The 16100-nt window shown below is 38.0% G+C and overlaps 1 protein-coding gene across 3 annotated transcripts in view; it reads right to left on the bottom strand.

The window, feature by feature from the left end:
- Window positions 1-1329: 1329 nt before the first annotated feature.
- ING3 (inhibitor of growth family member 3) overlaps window positions 1330-16100 on the bottom strand; it is a 15672-nt gene continuing 901 nt past the window's right edge. The window contains exons 1-11 of one of the 3 annotated variants that reach the window (XM_014964187.1): window positions 12513-15971; window positions 12225-12325; window positions 10769-10834; window positions 9512-9608; window positions 7171-7242; window positions 6763-6882; window positions 5452-5609; window positions 4916-5106; window positions 3843-4035; window positions 2877-2915; window positions 1330-2237 (exon numbers count right to left, since the gene is read on the bottom strand). In XM_014964187.1, the coding sequence (XP_014819673.1) occupies window positions 2121-2237; window positions 2877-2915; window positions 3843-4035; window positions 4916-5106; window positions 5452-5609; window positions 6763-6882; window positions 7171-7242; window positions 9512-9608; window positions 10769-10834; window positions 12225-12320 (1149 nt within the window). In that variant the 5' untranslated portion in view covers window positions 12321-12325; window positions 12513-15971 and the 3' untranslated portion in view covers window positions 1330-2120. Of the gene's footprint in view, window positions 2238-2876; window positions 2916-3842; window positions 4036-4915; window positions 5107-5451; window positions 5610-6762; window positions 6883-7170; window positions 7243-9511; window positions 9609-10768; window positions 10835-12224; window positions 12326-12512; window positions 15972-16100 lie in introns of those variants that run through there. The other 2 variants (XM_014964185.1, XM_014964186.1) reach the window with 2 other exon arrangements.

Here is a 16100-nt window from a genome sequence, read left to right as displayed (position 1 = left end):
TTATTTAACTTCAGTTCATAGCATGGCACCAGTTTCCAACAGAACAAATAGTCTGTTATCTCTACGGTCTCAACAGCCTCTCTTAAAACCAGATATTCCAGTCCTCGAGTGGTTTTTTTAGACGGAGATTTCCACCGAAACACACGCACAGCAGGTTCAGTTCCCAGTTTTAATGGAACCCCAGTTACGCTGCTCTTTGCCCTTTACTTTCACTCACTTCTACCCTGTTATTTCACCAAAGTCTCCTTATCGTCCATCATCCCACTTTCCTTCTTATGTATCTACTATTACCCAGTTCATGGATTTAAAATGCCTATTTTTTGTTTGTTTGTTTTTAAATAAATATTGGGACACAAGCCTGGCTTAACTTTGTTTTAGGTAAAGCCTGCATTTTCTGCCCATACTCCTATTGCTGCTGAGCCCAGCTCCTATGTCCTGGACACTATTTGCATACTCAGGCCCTGGACCACTGCTTCCCTCTCCCTCCTTCCCCTGTGCCTGCCTTTGGAAAGCGACAGCCCAAACAGCAACCCAGTGCTGAAGTAAAATCTTTATTCCAAAGGGAAAGTGTATTTTTTTAGTAGTGGAAGGAAGGAGGAAGGAGAAAAAAAGGAGTAATAATCTTGTTTCTGTTCGGTGCTGCTGCGTGAAAGAGCCGTATAAAAACAACAAAAGGAAATTGTCAGTGAAAGGAAATCTACAAACTACATCCAAAATAAGCAAGTGGGGAAAAAATATGGAAAATCTTTCCCGTATATTCATGGCCAAGGATCTAATTTTGAGTTTTCTGATCCTGCATCGCAAAACGTACAACTCCCAGCTCAGGTCCATTTCTGGGGCTGTGTTTAGGCTTCCTAACACAACCCTCTGTTAGCCCAGGGGGCCCGCAAGGAGCAGGAATCCCCTTGCTTTTTGCCTGAACCCTGTTACTTTTGACACGAAAAGCACTGTCTGGGAAGGAACTCGGCAGCTCCAAGAGGCGCGTGCCATGGTTTCCTTCTCCCCTTCCCATTTCCACCCGTGCCATGGAAATAGGAAGACAATCCTGACTGGGGATCAATTTTGACACGGTAGATATTTTTGGTTTTAACTGTTTGGAAAACAGAAGTTTTGTGCTCATTGAAACAGGTGCCACTTACTGTCTGGAGCCAGGCAGAGAGAGGCAAGTGACACTTGATCATCTGCCCATCACCAGAGAGACCCCACCTGTACAATGAGCCTCCCCACGGCTCCTGTGTAGCAATTCCTTACCTAAACTTAACTGCAGTCTTGCCAAACCATTTCGGGCACAACCCTTTTCTTTTTTGACAGATGTACCGGAAACATTAATTTGAGGAGTTGAGGTTGTTTTATTTTAACACCTAATACAATTCAAATTTAAAGGATTACTTGCACAAAAAAATAAACACATTTGGTATAAAAATTTATCATCACTTTAACACCTTTTTTTTTTTTTTTCCTCTTATGGCCTGCACCTTCTCTGGGGCAGAAACATATAAAGACTAATGGCACAAGTTCATTTTATTCTACAGCATTTTTTTGTTTGTTTTTACATACTCAAGTACCCTAGAGGACAACAGCCCGCTGTATACAAGAACCATTTTCTTCAGCCTGCTGAATTAAGTTTCATAAAGAACCAAAGCTATAAAGGCATTTTAAAAACCATTGTCTCATATTTTTTTTTTCAGAAGCACTGACTTTTTGCACCATTTATATACATAGTGTTACATAACAGCTCTTGAGTACAGTACATGCAGCAGAATATATCTGTTGAATATAAAACATACATTTAAAATCTGGACTTATTGGAATTCTTTGAAGATTGAGTAATTGTAGAATGCCCACTGCTTAGAGAAAATGGTCTGATAGTACAAATGTCTGCATATGTCGGCCACTGGAACAATCCAAGGCTCACTGGAATAGTATCTGTAGCACATTAATGTGCATAAATAATTTACTTACAATATTAAAACACAACTAGCAAAATCAATAGTTCAAGATCTTATGACTGCTATGTTAACCCTTAAGTGGTTGCAAGGAAATGTGGTGGGGGGTTCCTTCCCCTCCCGAGTCCCCTATAAAACCTATAGTATGCAATTTGTTTTCCAGACACAGCAACTTTATTTATGCCGACTGCCTCTCCTCTTCATGGCAGCCGTGCACTGGGGACAGTACCACTTCCCTTTCGGGGCTTCTGTCAGTCCAACACAGCCATAGTGGAACCACTCAATGGGGCACTATGAAAACAGAGTTAAAGAGAAAGTTTGAGATTTAGTTTTTAGGGGTTTTTTTGAAACAACTGTCACAAATACAATTCTATGAAAATGAAGCACGACTAAAAAGCTTAGATTCTGCTTTTCAGACAAAGCCATGGGACAAGAAGAGAGGAGGACCTCAGTCCTTAACATATACCCAACAGACTGGGAAAAGCAGTAACAATCCTAGGAGTAATACATGAACTCACATAACAGAACAAAAGAAGTACATCGTACTTCAAAAGACTTAGTTAACAACAGTAAGTGACACAACAGTAATCTTGTAACACTTCTTTTTAAATGTAGTATCTCAATAAATGCATGATTACATTCAACTGTTCTTTTACAATGTTTTTTTTTTTTAATGGGACAATTGATATCAGCAGTGACACAGCTAAAGGTTCCTAGAAATAAAGGGCATTTTAAAGATGTCAAACTTTCCCAGTAAAGGAAAGATAAAGCCTTCTAAAAGAACCTGAACTGCAGGGACAGATGAGAAATCCCTAAGAATGATGCAGCTCATATGCACATTACTCTAAAAAACGCTAAAGAAAAGCAACTCCTGCAAGAAATAGTTACATGCACAAAGCTCTCAAAAACCTTTTGATCTTGGTTACTTACATCTTGGTTATCACAGCCTACCATTTCACCATAGGACACCTAGGAAATAAGAAAGAAATCCCCTTATTAATAATTATATTACTACTTAAAAGCACTCAGTGTTTTCAAAGGGCTAAAGTTCAAATTTCTTCCTTTGAGGAGTTTTTCCATTAACAGCAGCAACAATATTTTGATTTTTCTTTTGTTACACAACCCAAAGAACATGTTCACAGCAAACTGATTTCAGTATTTATTTTTTTTTTTACGCGAAAAAAAAGAAAAAGATATTTCTGCCTATTTCTGGGTGGATAAAAAAGGTCAGCATTCAAAACCTGAATGAAGCACATTTTGGTCTAAATAACAGAGCTCAGTACATTTTCGTTCCAGTTTTCAAGGTTATGTTGATGTCTGGCATTTCCCTTGCACACATGACAGTTTCAAGCACTTTACAGGAAACTATCAAAAGAAAGCCAACAGTCTTAAAAGCGTTCAAAATAAGAAGAGGCACTTTAAATGCAAGTTTCTCAAGTTGTCATTCAGTCTCTCAAGTTTCCAGGTGGCTTTTACAAAACTAGGTTTTTATTTAACTGTTTGGTTTTTTTTTTTTTTTTCATTTGTGAAGTTTTTTGGCATTTGGGGTTTTTTTGTTTTTTTAAAGGAAGGGAGGAGAGAGCAGGCAAGTTCCTTACTAACTTAGAATTTAAACTAAATTCACTGTGAACCGGTTCAATTTTGGATTTAATTATTACTGCAGTGTTCATTAAGATTTTAAACTCTCCAGGTATGTCACATCACTGGAAAATTCCTTGTTTTTAGCTTCAACAGTTGAGTTCATTATTCACACCACCAATAAGTAAATAAAAACAGATCAGGATTTCAGAAGACTGCAAATAGAATGATTTAAAATTAGCAATCAGAACAAGGAAGTTCAACTACAGCAGCAAAACAGCAGCTCTAGCTCTGTCTCAGGCTGGAAGCCATCCTCACCTGATTACAAATGCAGTATCGTGGCTCGTTTGGATCGTAGGTCCAGTCCACCTGGCTATTAGAGTCAGACTCTGGTATTACTGCTGTTTGCTGAGACAGTTCTTGTGCCAGTGCAGATGAAGAAGAACATGATGACAGAGACGAAGAAGAAGATGATGATGAGGACTGCTGACTTGAGGATTTGTTGTTGTTTCTGAAAAAGAAAACAAATAATAAAATCATATCATAATTTAAATTCATTTCCTGCCAAGTGAAAGCGTCACAAAACAAGTACTTTGTTGACTCTGAAACACTGCAATATGTAAATCCCAAAGCATCATTCCCTAACAGATTTCATTCACCAACTGCAAGAACTGAAATGAACACAATGCTCTTGGGAAGAGGAAACAAGTCTTACCAGTTACAAGTGCAAGACACACTATTCTCATCAATGGAATTGAACAGCTTTAAACTGCCAAATGGCTTTAATGAATGTTTTTCCTTCACAAAATTGGCCATCAACAGCCTTGTTGTAAAATCTCCATAAAAATTATGTTACCAATAAAATGGCAATTTACATATAAATAATGTCATATGTCATGTACAATAGATAACTGTGTTTTGAAGATGACTGACTCAAAGCTAATCTCCACTCAAGCATCCCCAGTCCCTCCACAGGAACAGTGCCAGAATACAAATTCTATGCTTTTGCTTATAGGTCAGATCTGACACCCAAGATAGCAGTAGATGAAAAGTGCTTCTAAGACAAAATTACTAACCAAGCTGTGAACACACACAAATTCATATGTAAGAAAAGAAAAACTACCACAAATCAAGTTTTTTAAAAGGATGGGCATTTTGAGACAAACTCCTTCAAGTAAAATTTGTGATTGTTGCCACATTGTGCCGTGACATTGTTTTGTTTAAAATGTTTTTAAATTTCATTTTAATGAGAAATAAAACTGTTTCCTGTCCTAGATGGTCAACCATTGCAAAGTGAGCATTGTGATTATAAGGTCATGGCCCAGTACCTTTAAGAGAAAGCTTAGCTGTGTTAAAAGCTGTAATTGCAGCCAACAAGTAAGAAAACCTACTTGCTTTTTCTGCCACTTCGTGAATCTGTGGTTGATGAACTTAATGTCTGTGTTAATGTAGATGCCAGAGCTGATGATGAATAGCCAGTTGAATCTCTGGATAATGAAAATTCTCTTCCAAGCTGAAAATCATTGTTCTTAAATGCTTCATAGCTGGCTTTTAGACTGGATGTTCGTCTTCCTTCCTTCATCTAAAAGGAATACTGATAATGTGTCAGATCACACAGCAGAGCTCTTACAGGAGACACATACCAAGCTGCTAACTGCTAATTATTTGCACAGGTTCATTAGTCACCCTGTTAACAAAATTATGTAAGTGGTAAGAAGGTGTAAGAACATCCCACAGGAAGAGCGAGAAAACAATCTGTCCCTTTATGCAAGTTTTACAGGATGAAACTGTAGCATACAAACAAAAATAAGAACTCAATCACATCAGCTGAAAGTGATCATGGGAATTCAGATTAAAAAATAAAATCACTAGTCTTCCGTCTTAATCAGCAGGGGATGGCAGAATGACAAGAATGTTTTAACATTACCTGTGCCGTGGCTTGCACTGCTTGAGCTGCTGCCATGGTAATTGCACCGGCCCCAGATCCTGAAGATAATGAGCCCAGGTTATATGATGCCAATGGTTGAGAAGAGTTTGTATTGTATGCATTGTTTGAAGAGGATGATGAATTACTGTTTCGACACCCTTGATGAACAGAACACATTCATGAAATTCAAAATGAAACTAAATTCCTTTGCATTTTAAGAAGAGTTATATATGATAACCAGTGAAAGAGCGGGAACTCCGTTTATGTATCAGAGCAATCTGATCATTTGGAAAAAAGTTTAAGAAGTCATTTGACACAGCCAGTACTGGCTTAAAAAAAAAAAAAAAAAAGTTTGTTCTGCACCTATCCTCATGTGCAAGGAGTCCTTCGAGAAAGTCCTATTATATTCAGCTATCAAGGAACTGATGCAGCCGCTGTATCGGTACCAACCCAATCTCTGTTGAAATGATGCTGATTACTGCGCCATCAAGAAGACGGTAGGAATTTGATTGCACACCTATCCTGTTTTGAAGTAAATCTTTTCACAATTTTCATTCTAAAAACTGTAAATCACAGTTTTAATGCAATACAGATTTCCATGGCCATTTACAGACTGAAACCTGCTCAAACATAGTTACATTTTATTTGCCATCTCATGTAAAATTTCTTCAAAAGAAAAGTAAAATGGATATAAGGGAGACTACTCAAAGCTGATGAACAGCACTGAATGACAAAACATAAAGTAGTTTACTTACTATAACCTCTCAGGATCTTTTATTTTCAGAAAAGAAACTATGAAACACCCTAATTTTGAAAATGGGAAAGAAGTTGTGAGGTTTTTTTTATTCACTACTCAAAAAGACTTCTCACCTCTTTTGAAATAGACAACACACCAAAAAATTCTATTTTATTGTAGCTGAATGACATGTCAGACCAACCCTTAAGAGAAACAGTGGGGAAAAAAATAATAATCTATTCCTTTACCTTGGAAATTGTTGCATGCATTTCTTTTTCCCAAAATAATAACGCATTGATCTCTTTTATTTCTACTATTGGCTGAATGTACTGTTATCTTCTTGCAAGCAGTGTAAATAAAAAGAAATAGCCAACATGCAGCTGTTACATGACAACAAAGCTGATGCACTTTATGGACAACACAGATGAGTAACAATGCCTATAACTTCTCATGTTTCAAATGACTGAGAATCCCAGAGGAAAGGGTATGAGCCTCTGAGACAATAACTCACAGATATAATTGGGTTTCTCTTCTTCCGATCAAAAAGTAGTAAAATGCAAGACAATGAAGATTACCTGGTGTATTTTCTTTAGAAGCATCTGAAGTAAGGGTAGATAGAAGGGCTTCAGATTTAAACTTCTTTTCAGGAACGTGATCTGTTGTACTGTGATGAGAAGATGGATTGTGTTTCCTTTCTAAATGAAACAAATAAAAGGAACTTCAATGGAAAAACCTTTTCAGCTTGAAAGTCAAACCATATATAGGCACAATAAAAAAAACACTTTCAACTCTTTTCCACCAGGAAAACCTTATTATTTCATTCTTGCACTTCTTCTGAATAGACGTTACTATCATTGCATTATGCCAGTTTTTTTCCCCCCGATGATTGGAGACAAAAAGTTCTCAACATTTTTTTCCTTACACTACTCAACAAAAATAAGGAAACATAAAAGTTGACATGCTTTTAAGTCTCAAATACTTACTCTCTACTGGAGTGTGTGAATGGGCGTGATGGTTATTCACAGGCTGTGACGGTGTATCCAGCTCCAGAGACCCTAAGAAGGTAGTGAAAAGGATAGGAAAATTTCAGTGTCACCATTGGCAAGGTTTTGACTTTCAGACACTAAATGAATCTTTATAATATTAACCAAATTACTATGCAATTATATTTATTGTGAGTTGAAACCCTTCTTGTAGTACAACCAGGAGCCAGTGAAAAGAACAGTTTTAAAATAAAAATTGGGACTGTTACTATTCAACTGTTGAAATCGAGAAGGTAAAAATCAAGGCCAGTAAGGAAAACAAGCAACAATATTGCCCTCTACATGCCACTCATTCAAACGAGTTGCATAGCAGCTGGTGATGGTTGGAAAATGCTGCACTAAAAGTACTGACAATTTACACCAGTATGAATTGGAAAGAAAGAAGACTGTAACAGGTAAACTGTATTAATGAGGCATTTTATCCCACTGAGTCCATCTTGTATCATGGAGTCAAAACACACAAGCGCTAGCAATGTCTTTCAAGATGATCTAACATTCAATGGGAAAGCCTTCAGATCAGTATCCATATTTTCTTAACATTCAAAATACAGAGAGCAACAATCCAAAAGAAAACAGGAAAAAAAAAAAAGGCGGGGGGTGGCTGTGTGTGTGTGGTGGTTGCTGGCACAAATGCAAGTCTATGTCTAAGAAACCATTTATTGTAATACTAGCCATGAGGCTGAACGATCAGAGCATAGGAGAGACTTTGATCATAAATTTCCATTAGAACAATATAAAACAGTTTGTGTATCAACCTTTGGCAAAAAGATTTTGAACTAGCTGCAATACCTACCAACTTATATTATACAGAAGACAATTCAACAAAGAATTCACAATCATTTTTCAAAATCTGTAGCTTCAACATTTCTTTACCTCTTTCTTTTTCAGTACTTTCAAGAAGTACACGAGTGTATTGTATTACAAAAGTTTAAAGAAAATTACTCTAGAAGAGGTTCAAAGCATAGGAAGGCATTTTGGCTGAGGTAACATTAATCATGTTATGAACTAGTCCAAAGGCTGCCCTCTGGCGGAACCTCAACAATATGTATTTACTCCGAAAGCTAAAAATGTTAAGAGGCTTCTACTCTTCACTATATTTAAAACAAACAAACAAAAAATACTTAATGATGCAACATGCAGTCTGGTACATTTCTATTTTGAGTTCTTGAAATTCAACCTACTTACTTCACGAAACACATAGCTCTACTAAAGGCAGTATCACATCTTAAAACTCAGCTGGGATTCCAACTAAAATAAACTAGTCCTTTTCTATAGTTGATAGTTCAGTACAAGCAGTTTTTGTTCTTGTTATTTGTAATACCAATTACAAATAAAATATCTAAAACCTCCCAGCTTTTATGACAAAGCCATACAAAGCTCAAAGAAAGAGTATTTATTCCTAATCCCCTCAGGCGATTTAGGTTACTTTTTACTATCTTTGGATATGACAACAGTCACTGCCTCTCAGCTCCATAATCACAGTAGTTACATCAACTTTGAAATTTATCATAATCACATTTGAACTTGATGTCTAAATGCTGATGAGTACAGAAAGGCCAGGTTCTTCTACAGCAAGGTGGCCCAAAAGCTGCCACATCCCATTTTTGTTCACATTCTGAATACCAACATTTGGGGGATATGGTGTAGGGGAGTACTTTAGAGTAGGGTGGATGGCTGGACTCGATGATCCCGAGGGTCTCTTCCAGCCTAGATAATTCTGTGATTCTGTGATTACTGTATTTGTTAAGCACACAGGTTTCTTACCCAAAATGCTTCTCCCTCGCTACCCCAATACAAAACAACCTGTTCCCTCCCCTTTAAAAAACAAGAAAACCACAGACTAACTACCTAACTTATACTTGACATTCCACACCTGTAACTAAAGTAATGACCCTCCTCAATTTGGTGGCAATCAATTAAAGTAAGAAATGGTACACCTTCAACTGGGTAGGCAGCAAGCTTAGGCTGAAGTACTTGTCTGAATACTTACAGTCGTTGAGAACAGGTTTAAAGAATTCTGTACCTCACTATAGCAATCCACAAATGCAACAGTTATGTGGAAAAAAAATATTCAAATTAGTCAGTTGTATTTTGACTTCAGTGGTAAAAACTGAGGTTGAATCTAAAATTTGAGAATCACTGACTGATGAAAAGTGTGCGGGTTAGAACACAATTTTGAAACAAGTGAAAATACTGCCATCCACAACAAGTGTGTGGTATTTTAATTTTGCAAATTGACTGAAGATCTGTCAAGTTCTTAAAGAAAATCATGCCTACTTACGTCTCTCTAATATTTCTGTAATTCCGGCATTATCTGCTTCAAGTTCCATTTTAAATTTAGCAAGTTCCTGGTCCAGTTTTCTCAAATGACGGTCTACCTGTTTTTGAAACAGAGCAACAATAAATAGCATCCAGTTCTGGAACACAAATATCTACATCCTTAATCTCAGGCTTGCTAACTATTTCCCTTCCAGCAATTCTTTGCCATGCAGCGCTAAGCACGTATGAAAACGCAGAGAAGCACAACTTCTCGGTCACCTACATCTCCCTAGCTCAGCAGATACTACAGGTAACACCAAACCAGCACTAGTGCTGCTGCTCCTAAGCTGTGCAGTCAATCACAGGATGAAAAGTGGCTGCACACTGGCTCAGCAGCTACAAGCCCTCCTCTTATTGCTTCCCACATACAGCATTATGCATTCCTTTTGAGAAAAAAGATGAAGAGGACTTTGGGGTGTTGGAGGTATGAGTACAGAAAAGGCAAGAGAAAGAACAGTAGATGACATACATTTTAGAAGAGGGTGGGCTGCACTGGGGAAATTGGAAGTTTACTAAATTGCAATTTGTATGCCTCTACACACATGAGTAAAGTTAAGTGTTGAGTAAAAGGGTTTCTAAACTGAAAGTGCAAAGACGCCTGTGCATTTGAGTAAACTATGACCTGCTGGTGGGTACTGAAACTGAACGACAAAAAATAATCTGAACTTAGTATCATGGAAAAAATTGCTATGTCCCAAACGCTTTCTTCATCCAGAGGCATCCAGCAGAATGCATCTGTCTCTAAACTACTAAAAATTGAACAAGTTTTGGCAGTTACCAGCTAACCAAAGAGAGGGGCTAAGTTCCAACTCTAGGAACTAACTTTTGGTTAGCTGAAGTGAAACTAAAGCAGACAAGAAAGAGTTGGTTTATGTCTACTATATTTTAGTGCACTCTGATTTGCAGGTTCTATTCTCTGAGAAAATGTAAAATAATTATACTTAAAATTCAAAATCCACACACTACAAGGAAGAGTAACTTGTTTGTGGTCTATTTTCAGAAAACAACGAATAAAACAAAATCAACATGCATGAAAGCCTTACGATTTCTAAAATTATTTCTCTATGTTTTGTACTGAAGTGGCACTACACAAAGCAACAAAATTCTTAAAGTCAGTAAAATATTAAATGTTTCTTCACCATGAAATGCATCTTTATGTACCTGACGTAACAGTACAGGGAGTGCAGCCGTAATGCTTATCAAAACGTTTAGAACTTACCAAATCATATATTTGATTAGCCAGTTGCACTTTTTCATCTGCATCTTCCAAAGCCTTATAATAATCCTGTTATAAAGAGAATTATTTTAAAATTATAAATATGACTGAATTAATTTCAGTTAAGTTATCTGGCACAAACTGTAAGTTAAAAGGAGAAATTCAAGTCAGTTTTCTAAAAGACTGTGAACCTCTACTATAATCAGAATAATTTCAGATGAGAGATACAATGTGTATCAATTTATTGTTTGTGCCTTAGAAAAAGCCAAAGCACAAGATGTGGACGCTTCCTCCTACAGTTATATTTAGATTTCAGCAAGAAATGCTACAAAAAAAGAAACAGTCTTGGATTTATTTTATATTAAACAGCATAAAGTTATAGACTCAAAATGAGATAATGTCTTTTACTTCATATGGATCTTTAGGAGCACTAGGGATACTACTGCCCTTCAAAATTATGTTAATGTGAGGGGAGGCCTTTCCAGTACTGTAGTTAAATAGAGATAAAGATGTGTACGGTTTATAGCTTAAATTATTTTAAAATACACTTATATAACTTCTAAGTGTATAATTAAATAATTTGACTAAAGAAATCCAATTTTAAAGTCTGGTCTCACTAATGAAAATCCACAGCCAAAATTTTTCTATTTTTAAAAAACTACGTTTACACATGGTTTTACTCTGGATTTAAACAGGTTTAAGTGCCTTTTTATTCTCAATTTCCACTGAAGATTATCTAGCTTAAGCAAAACCTACTTGAGATTTTGGTTCAACTAAAGTAAAAAGTAAATTTTTCATTTTCTCTAGTGAAGTCAGAGCTTTGACTCCTTCTCTTTTTAAATACAGAAATCTATTTGTATTAATTAAGGAGAAAAACCCCACCCTTGGCCAAATAAGGGGCTGAATTAGCAAGTGTAGGAGACTACAAAGGAGTTTCTCCTGACAAAATGATGGACTACCTTGCTAACAATACCACTACCAATGCCTGAGAGTTGAAGGATAGAACACAACACATCCATCATCTTCTTCCTCCCTCCCTAAAGCTACATATACCGTATCTATAACATATATAATGACACAAGCAGAATCACAGGAAATGCTGAAGCTAAGCTTGAAGAACATCCTCTAAAAGAAAGCCAATTAACTTATGTAACTTCATGCCACACAAGCAAAAACAAAAAGTCTGAGCTGAAAATGTAGTATCTGGTTTCCTCACCATTTCAAGACCACAGTTTTTAAAATGCTAGCAAACACTTGGTAAAACTTGAGAGAAACACTTGATCAAAGAAACCTTCCAGTCATTTTTCTCCTCCTAGGTAGTTCTATCCATCTCTGTGAAAGCCCAAGGGAAGTCACAGTTCTGAACACTTAAGTCTCCATCAATCATAAGCTATTTTTTTTCCTAAGGTTATCTTTGTTTGCAAAAGAAAAATGTGAGCCACTCCTGTGATATCCTTACTTTTTTGATTGATGTCATTTGTTCTTCTCTCCATTCAGGTTTGTTTTTCTTTGCGTTCATAAAAAATTCATTTACCCTCTGCTCAAGCTGATCCATTGCATCTGTAGCACAGGAAAAGATTAAGATAAATGTTATCTTCTCATGTACATAAACATTATGAAATAAGGCGGAATTTTTTTCTTGAACAAAGTTGACAGGACTGAGGTGCAAACTATTAGAGAGGAAAAAAAACTAAAAAAAAAAACCAAAACAACCAAGTGACAGTGGACAGAGGAGGGAAATATTTACCTTAATTTCCAAGAAGCAGAATTGCACTCTGGTAGGACTCTCATCAACGTTCTTGTGCGCTCCAGCATGGGACAGGCAGGACTCCAAGTTCTAAAGGTTTTTTGTCCCTAAGAGCAGTGGTAGTGACTTAAAGCACGACCCAAACTCCTCACCCAGGGCTCTAGACTGCTGACTTTGGAACATTCTAGCCAGTTACAAACTGAGCAGGAAACAAAATGTTCTCCTAAGAGAAACAGTCAAATACAAAACCAAATAATTGAAAAAATTAGTGCCTCAAAAAGGTAGAGCAACTGAAGAGTCAAGTCACCGCCTTTAAGTCAAGGCCCTCTCCGTTACATGGTAGGAAGGGTGAGGGCAAATTGAAAGCACTCACAAAGTTATTCCTCCCCACGCCCATGGGAAAGCCCTAAGGGGTAAATGCCCTGATGAAATACTGTTTGGACACCATTCTCGCTTACATGAAGGGGGAAAAATAAAGCCACCAATTCTCTAACATTAACTATCATAAGAAAGGAAAATGTCAACTAGAAGTTATTTGTTTCGCAGTTTATTGAAACAGGAACAGGGATTCCCTTCCCTTTCCCTCCACCCTCCTTCAAAAGGGGGAAAAAAAAAAAAAAGCACTGAGTTTACTATTTCAACAGCTGGAGAGTGCATGCAACAGCTTGCGTATTTCCAAAAACACGCAGCTGCCTCAGTCAAACTAGCTTTGACAGCCTTGCTAGTCCCAGGAGAGATGACAGGACTGAAAATTTTTTCACAGCGCTCTCGCAGTACTGTCCAGATAGCAGTTTGACGTTAAACATGACAATGCACCAACTACCTACAGACTTCGGGCTCTGGGTGTAAAACATTTAAGGTACTTTCCAGAAAGCACCACTAAAATTGGATCAAATGATGGACAACATCTCTTACAAAAAAAAATATATACATAATAAAAAAAGGCAATTAACTAGTTCAAGAAACTCGTGAATCCCCAAGTATGATTAACTCTTGAAATCCAACAGAGCCCAAAGGTTTTCTCACTCTGTGAAAATTCACAAAGAGAACCAACCTTTCACGTAAATAACCAAAAATCATTCAAACTAAATGATTAAAAACATGAATCAATTTTCCCTGTGCTGGGAACGTCCAACATCAAAACCAACAGGAACCTTACAACTGACCGGACAGAGGGCAATTAGTCCCAAGCCAGAATAGTTGTCCCATAGGCTCACATCAACTTAACAAGACCCAGACAAAGTAGTCAAACAACTTTGGTGTAGAACAGATGGGAAAATCTATGCAATGAGCATTTTCCACTTGCACTATGCTATTCAGGCAGAAGATTAAGAAGCCTGAGCAGCAAGCAGCAGCACACACTTTACATGGAGGCTTCTAAAAGCTTTGCTCTTTGACCAAATGACTATAATTTGGTCCATAAAGCCAACAGACAAAATGTTCTATCTCCTATTCCCAGAGTGAAAACAGCTAGGTGATAATGATTCCAATGGCTCCATAGACATGAAAAGAAAAAAAAAACAAAAAAACACAAATAAAATCTTCCCTCTTTACTTTTTATGGAGGACACATATCAGTCTGTGTGAAACTGTGTAAGGGAAAAAATCCACAGAAACTTGGTCTCTCCTGAAAAGGCAGAACTGGCAAAGGGGAATGCAGGTCAGATCTATTAAATTATATGAGAAGTTCTCTCTGGTACACTCAAGTTCCTTCACCTTTTCTCCCTCCCCTACCTTTTTAATCCAACTGTGACACTATATTCTGAGACACTAATTTATTAGTTCCGATTTCCCAAGAGAGTTGCCAGAAATTCTATTAGGAAGGAGGTCTTTTCCCAGAGCTTGACATTTTACCACGGAGGCCTGATAATCCATGATTTGAACTTAAATAGAGAAACGCATTTTATGCTCCATGTGGAGCTCAGTTAAAGCTCAAGAGTCAAGTCACAACTGAAATGGTCTTCACTTATCAGCACATGCGGTAGGTACAGCTGGTTTATTATTTCTTCCAATAACAGCAGCCCATGTAGTCCAAACAGGACAAAATATAAAGTCAACGTTGGCTCTAAAACACAGCACACAGTTATCTCTGAATTACAGCTCATATAGGTTTCTGGGACAGCATCAAAGCACTGACTTCGAGTACTTCAGAGACATTGAATCTTTACAGTAAGTCACTACATCACACCATGAGAACAACCTCTACGTTTGCGTGTAGCATTCAGTGGGCAGTTTGGCAACTGATGTTGAAGAGATGCTAGTACAAAAGTTTTATAAATGTCTCTGGATGATTTGTCACACATTGTGCAAGAATTGCAGAAGTACCAAGGTCTGAGAGAATTTTTCTCTGGGCCTAAGGTTGACCTTACTCTACAATATTCAGTGTTATCTGCTATTTCCAGTAATACAATATGGAGTGTTATTTACCACTTCCAGTTAAAGCAGAGGAAATGACACTGCTGCAACCTTGGCAGTGCCAGTTGGCTCAGTTCTGAAACACACTTCAAAAAAACTACCAGCTTCTTTGTCTCTCTACTGAATAGAAATAAAATTTATGAACTTACTCGGGACTACCTCAGCCAGTGAGCTACTTACTCCCTCTCCTGGTGCTCCCTAGCGACTGTTACTCCAGAGGTATTATCTCCCATAAGGAGCCACTGTTCTTTTCCCACAACTTTAAGCACTGGACACAAGACAGCACATAGGCCACAGTATATAAAAAAATCCTATAGACAATTCAACAAGTGTCAGTAAACTTCTGCTGGGCCCACTAAAGTAACTACCCAAGGGAAAGCCTGAGACTGTACTTTAAAGTGTTATAGGTTAACTATTGTTTTCAAGAACTGCGCTCCCAGGTAGTGTTGCATTTTGTATTCCTCTATGGCTTTCAACCCTTACACTTTCCCTTTCTTCAACAGTCCAACCCTTCTCTATTAATCATTCCTCTCATCTTTTGTGCAACAACAGTTTCATTAACAAAGACCTTTGCATCACTGTTATAGATGCATGCATTAATTGTATGTAAAATGACAACCCCATCTAACTAGGTGTTACAGGACACCTAAGTCCCAGATGAAATTGCATGAGAGAAGATGAAAAGGCAACGTATCCTGGAAACAGCATAAGGCAGTGTATTGTATCAGGATACAAGCAGAGATATACGTGATCTACAGAGAAACTGACAGCAGACTGTGTATTTATCTGTCTGCCAGGGCACAAGCCAGTACACAGAAGGTGCCTTCGCATATGCTACTACGAGGGGAGCTGGCTGGAAAGTTTCAGAGACAGCACGCTGCTACCTGCTGGAGAAGCAGGACATAACTCATGTTCCAAACCACCACCACTGCTCTTAGGGATCAAAAATCTAAAGAGTTTGGGACGTGCCACCGAAAATGCCTTTGGGAGCAGCACAAGCCCAGGAGTGAAACTCCTGCGAGATCCTACTTGCGCCGAGACTTAAGTGCGGGCCCTGGGCGGGGGCCGGGGCGGGCCCGCAGCGGGCGGGCGGGCAGCTCTGCGGGGCCGGGGCCCGGAGCCGCTCACTGTCACGGCGCTGGGCGAGCGCGCTCCGCCCCTCGCTGCGTCCCGG

Source organism: Calidris pugnax, unplaced genomic scaffold, assembly GCF_001431845.1.
Source record: "Calidris pugnax isolate Ruff unplaced genomic scaffold, ASM143184v1 scaffold44, whole genome shotgun sequence".
NCBI lineage: Eukaryota > Metazoa > Chordata > Aves > Charadriiformes > Scolopacidae > Calidris > Calidris pugnax.
This window is presented reverse-complemented; position numbering and strand designations above follow the sequence as displayed.